General features: G+C 50.2%; 1 protein-coding gene across 1 annotated transcript in view; it reads right to left on the bottom strand.

The window, feature by feature from the left end:
- LOC311315091 (copine-9-like) overlaps positions 1–7038 on the bottom strand; it is a gene marked incomplete at both ends in the record, with an annotated part of 35497 nt that extends 28459 nt beyond the window's left edge. Inside the window, 5 exons of the mRNA XM_084445692.1 lie at positions 5859–5914; positions 6141–6196; positions 6321–6378; positions 6738–6809; positions 6969–7038. Of these exons, the coding sequence (XP_084301818.1) occupies positions 5859–5914; positions 6141–6196; positions 6321–6378; positions 6738–6809; positions 6969–7038 (312 nt within the window). The remainder of the gene's footprint in view (positions 1–5858; positions 5915–6140; positions 6197–6320; positions 6379–6737; positions 6810–6968) is intronic.
- Between the last annotated feature and the right edge of the window lie 5020 nt (positions 7039–12058).

Here is a 12058-nt window from a genome sequence, read left to right as displayed (position 1 = left end):
TGATCTATCTGTGCAATGCGTCATCGAGCGCTTTCCACTTGGCAACTTCTCCACCCCGCTCTGAGCTGGGGAGAGGAAGAGTCTGATGGGAAGAGAAAGAGGAAAAGAAGGAGATAAACGGAGAGAAAAGAGGCAGTAAAAACACCTCCCGGCTCTCTATCTACTTCTCTCGCTTTCTATCTCTGCACATGAGCCATCTAACGTGAGCCCCACTCCTCCTACTTCCTCTTCTGTCTCTTCAGTATCCTCTGACCTTGTCTCTCCCTCCCCCACCATCCTCTGAGGATACACGCCCCCCAGGGAGGGAGGGAGGGAGGCAGGCGCCCTTGTCAGAAGCGCGTCCCGAGGCCCGAGTTCCAGCCAAAACAGACTATTAATGTCTCTCAGGCCAAGAGACCCGTGACCCCTTCTGCCCCCCCCCCCCTCCACCTGAACACCAGGAGCCGTTGAGCAGGAAGTCTCCTAGCGCCCGCGTAGCAACACAAGCTGAGCCACTCTCCGCTGAAGTGGTGGTGACACGGCGCCCACACAGAAGAGCTCCGGCCCAGTACCCTACTGTGTAACCAGGCACCGCTCCAAACCAAAAAAAACACGGCCCCTACATTTGCACGGTCAAGTGTCCTGCACACATAATGTTCCGAGTTCCGAGCTCACAGCAGAATATCTGCTATAGCTATGATATAGCTGATGTAACCACTTGAGGTGCTTTATGTAAAGCACAAAGCTATAGTCAGTGGTGAATACGCAGGTCACGAGCAGTGAAGCATCGCACTTAAAGTTCCACGGACTAGTACAGGACTTGGCAGGACAGCATTTACTTATGCAGCCCCAAAGTCCTGGAATGACATTCAGTCCAAGTTAAAGCTGGAAGTTCTTCCTTCCCTAAAGGAATTTAAATGCCTGATTTCATTTCTTTATGATACATGTTGTAACTGTTTTTAACTAAGTGCACTGTACATTGTTTTGTTGTTCTATTTTGTTGTACACTCAGCAGCTCTGCACATGAGGTGGCCTCACCTCAGAGCTCACCTGAGTATAAATAAAGGTTTCAATCAATCGCTAGGCTACAGATACTAGCGCCGCTAGGCTAGAGGTACTAGCACTGCTAGGCTACAGGTACTAGCACCGCTAGGCTAGAGGTACTAGCACTGCTAGGCTAGAGGTACTAGCACTGCTAGGCTACAGATACTAGCGCCGCTAGGCTAGAGGTACTAGCACTGCTAGGCTACAGGTACTAGCACCGCTAGGCTAGAGGTACTAGCACTGCTAGGCTACAGGTACTAGCACCGCTAGGCTAGAGGTACTAACGCCGCTAGGCTAGAGGTACTAACGCCGCTAGGCTACAGGTACTAGCACCGCTAGGCTAGAGGTACTAGCACTGCTAGGCTACAGGTACTAGCACTGCTAGGCTACAGGTACTAGCACTGCTAGGCTACAGGTACTAGCACTGCTAGGCTACAGGTACTAGCACTGCTAGGCTACAGGTACTAGCGCCTCTAGGCTACAGGTACTAGCACAGCTAGGCTACAGGTACTAGCACCGCTAGGCTACAGGTACTAGCACTGCTAGGCTAGAGGTACTAGCGCCGCTAGGCTAGAGGTACTAGCGCCGCTAGGCTACAGGTACTAGCACTGCTAGGCTAGAGGTACTAGCGCCGCTAGGCTACAGGTACTAGCACCGCTAGGCTACAGGTACTAGCGCCGCTAGGCTAGAGGTACTAGCACTGCTAGGCTACAGGTACTAGCACTGCTAGGCTACAGGTACTAGCACAGCTAGGCTACAGGTACTAGCACTGCTAGGCTACAGGTACTAGCACCGCTAGGCTAGAGGTACTAGCACGGCTAGGCTACAGGTACTAGCACCGCTAGGCTAGAGGTACTACTGCTAGGCTATAGGTCTTACAAGACAGCAGCCACAACACAGACAAGCTAACCCCCCTTCCTTTCCACCTGTCTCAGTCTCAGTCAGTCACTAAATAAATTATGCTGATAACCTGCAGGGTAAGCGGTGTTATAAATAGCCTTTGCCGATAAAAACGCTCACGATGCTAACCCCAGGACCCCTCATCACCGAGGCGATGCCAGGCGTCCAGGAGACTGCCTGTGGCATTTGATACGTTTCCAAGTTTCTTACCACCTCCTCCTGGCAAGAGGGCCACAGGGAGACCGTGGGAGGCACGCTAACGGCATCCTGAACTCATTATTTATTTGGACCCAAACACCCCACAGTAGAAATGTTTGCAAAAAAAAAAAAATCTCACGGGTGGCAATGAGACAAGAGGAAAAAGAAAATGCCTAATAGAAAAGATAGCGCTGAAGTTGTTTTGAAAGTGTTAGGGTTAGAAAGATGGAATCCTATCCTTGAGATGAACAGCTAGATTGGAAGGTGAAGTCTGTCGCAGTTTATATTGGTGGGAACTGCCCCGAGATCGAATGCAAGCCTCCAGGGCCTGAGATACCGACTGCTGGCCTCAGAGATAACAATAATCAAATATACCAGTACTGAAATCTGGTCGTAGGGGTGCAGATGTACCAGTATAGACCATATACTTGGTCTGTTGCGGGGTGATGTGAGCAGCAGCCTGAATGTTCTCATTTAGAGAGGCTATATTAAACCACAACAAGCAATATCTTTAGAGAAATAGTTCCAGGTCAGGGAGACAGGGAGACAGGGAGGGGTGGGGAGGGAGGGAGGGAGAGAGAGAGAGAGAGAGGGAGGGATTGAGGGAGGGAGCACGGAGAGAGAGAGAGGGAGGGAGGGATTGAGGGAGGGAGGGAGGGAGGGAGGGAGGGAGGGACAGAGGGAGGGAGGGAGAGAGAGAGAGAGAGAGGGAGGGAGGGATGGAGGGAGGGAGCCCGGTGAGAGAGAGAGAGAGAGGGAGGGAGGGATGGAGAGAGGGAACACGGTGAGAGAGAGAGAGAGAGAGAGGGAGGGAGGGATGGAGGGAGGGAGCACGGTGAGAGAGAGAGAGAGAGGGAGGGAGGGAGGGATGGAGGGAGGGAGGGAGAGAGAGAGAGAGAGAGAGGGAGGGATGGAGGGAGGGAACACGGTGAGAGAGAGAGAGAGAGGGAGGGAGGGATGGAGGGAGGGAGCACGGTGAGAGAGAGAGAGAGAGGGAGGGAGGGATGGAGGGAGGGAGGGAGAGAGAGAGAGAGAGAGGGAGGGATGGAGGGAGGGAGCACGGTGAGAGAGAGAGAGAGGGGGTGCTGGAGATGTGGAACAGGACATAATTAGACGGGGACATTGAAGAGCCCTGGTGGTTGGCTGGCTGTTGTGTAGAGTTGGAGGGTGAGAAGGTGGGGAAGAACACTAATCCTACCTTCTTAGAAAAGCCACCAAATTATGATTCTCTTCAACTGTTTGCCATTAAGAAAAGTTTACACAATTATTTTATACTTTAAAAAAAAAAAAAACTTGTTTCTACTTGCATAATGCTGCTTGTATCATATCAAAAACCTTGTATCTCCAAAATGGCAAGTTTTCAGAATGCGGAAAAGAACATTGCACTTATTCCAATGTTTTTCAACATAAAGCTCTTTAGAACACATTTAATTGGTCCCAGGGCTGGGAGGCGTTGTAAAGCTGTCAACTGAGGAAAACTTTAACCCGAAGCGATAAGCAAAATTTCCCAACGAGGAACTGTGAGTCGCAAGTGACGAGGGAAGGTTTATTACACGACTCTAAGAGATGTTTCACATCCCCTATTAAGCTAATGAGCTGTTAGCATCAGGCAGGCGGTTCAGGGTGCTGTTCCTCCAAACCAATCGGGTGGCAGATCATTTGCGCGCAGTATTGTACTGCTGAACCAACTTCCTAACAAAGTACAGCTACTGTAACTGGACCTCTGTGGGGGCGAATGCCGCACATTATAATACCGTATGTAGAGCACTTATTGTAAGGTAATATTGCAAGGTACCTCCGGGCGGTGAGTGTTAGCAAGCCTTCAAACTGTCAAAATGGCCTCGTTTGCCTAATGGGTTGATTAATCACAGCTAATTCCCTCTCCAGTATTCCTCCTGGGACCAAATATATACAAACGCGCCGGCTTGCTTATGTTTCAGAGTAAAGATTACCTTTTTAAATATGATGCAATATACACCAAATACAATTGTGGCATCTTCACACGGAGTCCGTATAAGCACTGTCAACTTTAGCAGCCTTGCTTTTGTGCATGAGGGACGGGACACCCTTGAGAGGCAACTGACTGTGTAGAATGAATACTGTTGGAACATGAAGCACTGTCACCTTCCTCGCCAGCTAATTTAACCGTCTGGTTCCAGCTCATATATCTCAATAAACTGTGTTGGCAGGCTGTTCCTCCTTTAAATTGCTATTTGCTCTGATTTAATTTATTTTGGGAACGTGAATCGATCCTCTTTGCCATGGGTATTTAATGACTTGTGTGTGCAATAAATCGTATACCCAGTTTGTTCACAGAAGCATTCTAAGTGTACACAGACCTACATACCTATAGACATCAAAGCAAATGGGAAAGTGAGTGGTGAGTGTGTGTTTGTTTGTGTGTTTGTGTGTGTGTGTGTGTGTGTGTGTGTGTGTGTGTGTGTGTGTGTGTGTGTGTGTGTGTGTGTGTGTGTGAGAGAGAGAGAGAGAGAGAGAGAGAGAGAGAGAGCGATCCCCTCTGTGTTCAAAATTGAAGATGGTATCTGCAACCAAAGGTCGTGCTCCATACTGTACTTGAGCACTCTGTTCTTCACCTCCGCTCAGAACCGTCATCTCTACGAGGACACAGGACTCACTATCTCTACGAGGACACAGGACTCACTATCTCTACGAGGACACAGGACTCACTATCTCTACGAGGACACAGGGCTCTCATCTCTACGAGGACGCAGGGCTCTCATCTCTACGAGGACGCAGGGCTCACTATCTCTACGAGGACACAGGGCTCTCATCTCTACGAGGACACAGGACTCACTATCTCTACGAGGACACAGGGCTCTCATCTCTACGAGGACACAGGACTCACTCATCTCTACGAGGACACAGGGCTCACTCATCTCTACGAGGACACAGGACTCTCATCTCTACGAGGACACAGGACTCACTATCTCTACGAGGACACAGGGCTCACTATCTCTACGAGGACACAGGACTCACTATCTCTACGAGGACACAGGGCTCACTATCTCTACGAGGACACAGGACTCACTATCTCTACGAGGACATAGGGCTCTCATCTCTACGAGGACACAGGACTCACTCATCTCTACGAGGACACAGGGCTCACTCATCTCTACGAGGACACAGGACTCTCATCTCTACGAGGACACAGGGCTCTCATCTCTACGAGGACGCAGGGCTCTCATCTCTACGAGGACACAGGGCTCACTATCTCTACGAGGACGCAGGGCTCTCATCTCTACGAGGACACAGGGCTCTCATCTCTACGAGGACACAGGACTCTCATCTCTACGAGGACATAGGGCTCTCATCTCTACGAGGACACAGGGCTCACTATCTCTACGAGGACACAGGGCTCTCGTCTCTACGAGGACACAGGACTCTCATCTCTACGAGGACATAGGGCTCTCATCTCTACGAGGACACAGGGCTCACTATCTCTACGAGGACACAGGGCTCTCATCTCTACGAGGACACAGGGCTCACTATCTCTACGAGGACACAGGGCTCACTATCTCTACGAGGACACAGGACTCACTATCTCTACGAGGACACAGGGCTCTCATCTCTACGAGGACACAGGACTCTCATCTCTACGAGGACGCAGGACTCACTATCTCTACGAGGACACAGGGCTCACTATCTCTACGAGGACACAGGGCTCTCATCTCTACGAGGACGCAGGGCTCTCATCTCTACGAGGACACAGGGCTCACTATCTCTACGAGGACGCAGGGCTCACTATCTCTACGAGGACACAGGGCTCTCATCTCTACGAGGACGCAGGACTCACTATCTCTACGAGGACACAGGGCTCACTAGCTCTACGAGGACACAGGGCTCTCATCTCTACGAGGACACAGGGCTCACTATCTCTACGAGGACACAGGACTCACTATCTCTACGAGGACACAGGGCTCTCATCTCTACGAGGACACAGGGCTCTCATCTCTACGAGGACACAGGACTCACTATCTCTACGAGGACACAGGACTCACTATCTCTACGAGGACACAGGGCTCTCATCTCTACGAGGACGCAGGACTCACTATCTCTACGAGGACACAGGACTCTCATCTCTACGAGGACACAGGGCTCACTATCTCTACGAGGACACAGGACTCACTATCTCTACGAGGACACAGGGCTCACTATCTCTACGAGGACGCAGGACTCACTCATCTCTACGAGGACGCAGGGCTCTCATCTCTACGAGGACACAGGACTCACTCATCTCTACGAGGACACAGGGCTCTCATCTCTACGAGGACACAGGGCTCTCATCTCTACGAGGACACAGGGCTCACTATCTCTACGAGGACACAGGACTCACTCATCTCTACGAGGACACAGGGCTCTCATCTCTACGAGGACACAGGGCTCTCATCTCTACGAGGACGCAGGGCTCTCATCTCTACGAGGACACAGGGCTCTCATCTCTACGAGGACACAGGGCTCACTATCTCTACGAGGACACAGGGCTCTCATCTCTACGAGGACGCAGGGCTCTCATCTCTACGAGGACACAGGGCTCTCATCTCTACGAGGACACAGGGCTCACTATCTCTACGAGGACATAGGGCTCTCATCTCTACGAGGACACAGGGCTCTCATCTCTACGAGGACGCAGGGCTCACTATCTCTACGAGGACGCAGGGCTCTCATCTCTACGAGGACACAGGGCTCACTATCTCTACGAGGACACAGGGCTCTCATCTCTACGAGGACACAGGACTCACTATCTCTACGAGGACGCAGGGCTCACTATCTCTACGAGGACACAGGACTCACTCATCTCTACGAGGACACAGGGCTCTCATCTCTACGAGGACGCAGGGCTCTCATCTCTACGAGGACGCAGGGCTCACTATCTCTACGAGGACATAGGGCTCTCATCTCTACGGGGACACAGGGCTCTCATCTCTACGAGGACGCAGGGCTCTCATCTCTACGAGGACGCAGGACTCACTCATCTCTACGAGGACACAGGGCTCTCATCTCTACGAGGACACAGGGCTCACTATCTCTACGAGGACGCAGGGCTCACTATCTCTACGAGGACATAGGGCTCTCATCTCTACGAGGACGCAGGGCTCTCATCTCTACGAGGACACAGGGCTCACTATCTCTACGAGGACGCAGGACTCACTATCTCTACGAGGACACAGGGCTCACTATCTCTACGAGGACATAGGGCTCTCATCTCTACGAGGACACAGGGCTCTCATCTCTATGAGGACGCAGGGCTCTCATCTCTACGAGGACACAGGACTCACTATCTCTACGAGGACACAGGACTCACTCATCTCTACGAGGACACAGGGCTCACTATCTCTACGAGGACACAGGACTCACTCATCTCTACGAGGACACAGGGCTCACTATCTCTACGAGGACACAGGGCTCTCATCTCTACGAGGACACAGGGCTCTCATCTCTACGAGGACGCAGGGCTCTCATCTCTACGAGGACACAGGGCTCACTATCTCTACGAGGACACAGGGCTCTCATCTCTACGAGGACACAGGGCTCTCATCTCTACGAGGACACAGGGCTCTCATCTCTACGAGGACGCAGGGCTCACTATCTCTACGAGGACGCAGGGCTCTCATCTCTACGAGGACACAGGACTCACTATCTCTACGAGGACACAGGGCTCACTATCTCTACGAGGACACAGGGCTCTCATCTCTACGAGGACACAGGGCTCTCATCTCTACGAGGACATAGGGTTCACTATCTCTACGAGGACACAGGGCTCTCATCTCTACGAGGACACAGGGCTCTCATCTCTACGAGGACACAGGGCTCACTATCTCTACGAGGACACAGGGCTCTCATCTCTACGAGGACGCAGGACTCACTATCTCTACGAGGACATAGGACTCACTCATCTCTACGAGGACGCAGGGCTCTCATCTCTACGAGGACGCAGGGCTCACTATCTCTACGAGGACACAGGACTCACTATCTCTACGAGGACGCAGGACTCACTATCTCTACGAGGACACAGGGCTCTCATCTCTACGAGGACGCAGGGCTCTCATCTCTACGAGGACACAGGACTCACTCATCTCTACGAGGACGCAGGGCTCACTATCTCTACGAGGACACAGGGCTCACTATCTCTACGAGGACACAGGGCTCACTATCTCTACGAGGACACAGGGCTCACTATCTCTACGAGGACGCAGGGCTCTCATCTCTACGAGGACACAGGGCTCTCATCTCTACGAGGACACAGGGCTCTCATCTCTACGAGGACACAGGACTCACTATCTCTACGAGGACACAGGGCTCTCATCTCTACGAGGACGCAGGACTCACTCATCTCTACGAGGACACAGGGCTCTCATCTCTACGAGGACGCAGGGCTCTCATCTCTACGAGGACGCAGGACTCACTCATCTCTACGAGGACACAGGGCTCACTATCTCTACGAGGACACAGGGCTCTCATCTCTACGAGGACACAGGACTCACTCATCTCTACGAGGACGCAGGGCTCACTCATCTCTACGAGGACACAGGACTCACTCATCTCTACGAGGACATAGGGCTCTCATCTCTACGAGGACGCAGGGCTCTCATCTCTACGAGGACACAGGGCTCTCATCTCTACGAGGACGCAGGGCTCTCATCTCTACGAGGACACAGGGCTCTCATCTCTACGAGGACGCAGGGCTCACTATCTCTACGAGGACACAGGGCTCTCATCTCTATGAGGACGCAGGGCTCACTATCTCTACGAGGACATAGGGCTCTCATCTCTACGAGGACGCAGGACTCACTCTTTTCAGTCGCGCCTCTTCTCTGAATTGGCGCTGCAATGTTGGCATGAGCTTCCCTCTACTGGCAGGAGTCTCTACCCATCTTTTTTTGCAGGGGACTCAAGACCTAAGATCGATCTATCTATCCATCTATCCATCTATCTATCTATCTATCCATCTATCTATCCATCTATCTATCTATCTATCTATCCATCTATCCATCTATCCATCTATCCATCTATCCATCTATCTATCCATCTATCTATCTATCTATCCATCTATCTATCCATCTATCTATCTATCTATCTATCTATCCATCTATCCATCTATCTATCCATCTATCTATCTATCTATCTATCTATCTATCTATCTTTGGATTCCTCTCGGCCTACAGAATCTACCTGGACAGTTTGGAGTTGATGAGTGTCATATAAGCACAGCGAATAACCGTCCATTGGGGAAACACTGACATGACATTAGTCTAAAATTAAGCACGTCAGGTCTACGGGAACCCTAGGGCCACTGAGGTGAAGAAAATTAATGCATTCTGAAAAGAGAGCAGAGATAGATAGAGCAGAGATTAATAGAAAAAAGTCTCCTGTGATCAAATGTCACATCCACACTGAAACAATTTCCCCTTCCGAATATCCTCTAAGGGTTCTCCAGGGGCCCATTCAGGGCCCTTTTAACTTGTAACAGCATTCTGTGATCTGCTGGAGAGACCACAGCTCACGGCTTCATAGCAACAAGAGCTTAAATACCCACACAGGCACTAAAGTCTCCTCTCCATGGCAACCCAGTGCCAGCGGTTCCCAAAAAAACCCACCTCAAAATACCGATGGGCTGCGTGAGAGAAGAAAACAAACAAACCTTTCAGCCCAAAACTCACCAGATCAGAAAACACACCTTTCAGCCCAAAACTCACCAGATCAGAAAACAAACCTTTCAGTGCCAAAAACTCACCAGATCAGAAAACAAACCTTTCAGCCCAAAACTCACCAGATCAGAAAACAAACCTTTCAGCCCAAAACTCACCAGATCAGAAAACAAACCTTTCAGCCCAAAACTCACCAGATCAGAAAACAAACCTTTCAGCCCAAAACTCACCAGATCAGAAAACAAACCTTTCAGTGCCAAAAACTCACCAGATCAGAAAACTAACCTTTCAGCCCAAAACTCACCAGATCAGAAAACAAACCTTTCAGCCCAAAACTCACCAGATCAGAAAACAAACCTTTCAGCCCAAAACTCACCAGATCAGAAAACAAACCTTTCAGTGCCAAAAACTCACCAGATCAGAAAACAAACCTTTCAGCCCAAAACTCACCAGATCAGAAAACAAACCTTTCAGACAAAAACTCACCAGATCAGAAAACAAACCTTTCAGCCCAAAACTCACCAGATCAGAAAACAAACCTTTCAGCGCAAATAAACTCAACCCAACAAGGCCAAACCCTCACATTTTGAACATACGTTTTTTAGAACGGCATGGAAGGCATCGCCGACGCTGATGATCGCCATCATCAAAATAAATCAGAAAGTTGGCGGGGTGAATGCAGTGGGCTGGTTGCGGGCGGTGAAGGGCTGTCACTAGCCGGGCGAGGAGCGATGTGACAGACTGTCATGGGGGTCTGTTGACTGCAGGGGGGGATCGGGCTTGATCAAAGAGCTGAGACTATGCCAGTTTGCTGTATCGGTAACACTCTGGATGTGAGTCCAATATCAGGCATCTGGCCCTTTAATATTTAATCAGTCAAGCTGCCGGTATAAGAGATTTACATGTGAGAGGCAAAGCTCCCTGATTGCTAATCAAGCACCGAAAAAAGTAGATGAAATGAGTGAGTGTGTTTGTGTGTGTGGTAGTGTGTGCCGGGGGTGGGGAGGGGGCAGCCCTGCTATTTCAAACTTCAAATGAGTGTGTGAAGAGGTTGATATGGGTTTGTCTGCCAAGGCGACATCAGCGCGGTAACTTTGACACCGGTTGCGTTTAATGACTAAAGTCTTAGCGAGCATGAGGACTTATGATATGAGAATTCCCCGACTTTGTTCTCTTCAGGGCCAGTCTTTCCCTTGCATCTAGCAGATGTGAAGATGAACACTACCTTATATAACTTCAAAAACAACCTTGGCTGCCTTCTTACCATATTCAAATCAATTTGAATTTCTAATCTGTGAGGGGAAGGAGAGATAGAAGGAGATGCCTCCGTTGTATTTGGTGTCATTAAAGAAGGAAGGGAGTGGAAATATATAAGAGAGGAAAAAAATTGTTTCATATGCAGCCGTCTTTTTATATGTAGGTCAGAAGCGGCTACTTTAATAATGAAAAAGGATGGCGCCAAGAAACTGTGTCTGTGAAGTCTGTGTTGTGTGTGTGTGTGTGTGTGTGTGTGTGTGTGTGTGTGTGTGTGTGTATGAATGAATGTGTCTGAGGCTTAAATCTCTCAGGTCCACCATGTATCAAACTAATATATCACCCTCCATTGTGAACAGCCCTCCTCGCTTCAACTGCAACACAAAAAGCTTAAGCTCCGTTTGGCAGCTGAGAAAAAAATATTGTAACAGCTTCTAGCGCACCTGTGATCGCCTCTAAAGAGACCTACAGAAATACCATACAAAAACATACAGTAAAATATTCCAGCAGTGATAGACATTATACAGTGAGTGCGGCTGGGAACTGGGCAGACATGCTATATCTGGAGTGTGTGGTGCTGAGGAGCAGGTGGGTGAGATGGAGATTGTGGAGCGTGTGGTGTTGAGGAGCAGGTGGGTGAGATGGAGATTGTGGAGTGTGTGGTGTTGAGGAGCAGGTGGGTGAGATGGAGATTGTGGAGCGTGTGGTGTTGAGGAGCAGGTGGGTGAGATGGAGATTGTGGAGTGTGTGGTGTTGAGGAGCAGGTGGGTGAGATGGAGATTGTGGAGGGTGTGGTGTTGAGGAGCAGGTGGGTGAGATGGAGATTGTGGAGTGTGTGGTGTTGAGGAGCAGGTGGGTGAGATGGTGATTGTGGAGTGTGTGGTGTTGAGGAGCAGGTGGGTGAGATGGAGATTGTGGAGTGTGTGGTGTTGAGGAGCAGGTGGGTGAGATGGAGATTGTGGAGTGTGTGGTGTTGAGGAGCAGGTGGGTGAGATGGAGATTGTGGAGTGTGTGGT

The sequence above is a fragment of the Borostomias antarcticus genome, assembly GCF_949987555.1.
Source record: "Borostomias antarcticus genome assembly, chromosome: 11".
Classification (NCBI taxonomy): domain Eukaryota; kingdom Metazoa; phylum Chordata; class Actinopteri; order Stomiiformes; family Stomiidae; genus Borostomias; species Borostomias antarcticus.
Note: the sequence above shows the minus strand (reverse complement) of the source record. Positions and strands in the feature narration are given on the sequence as shown.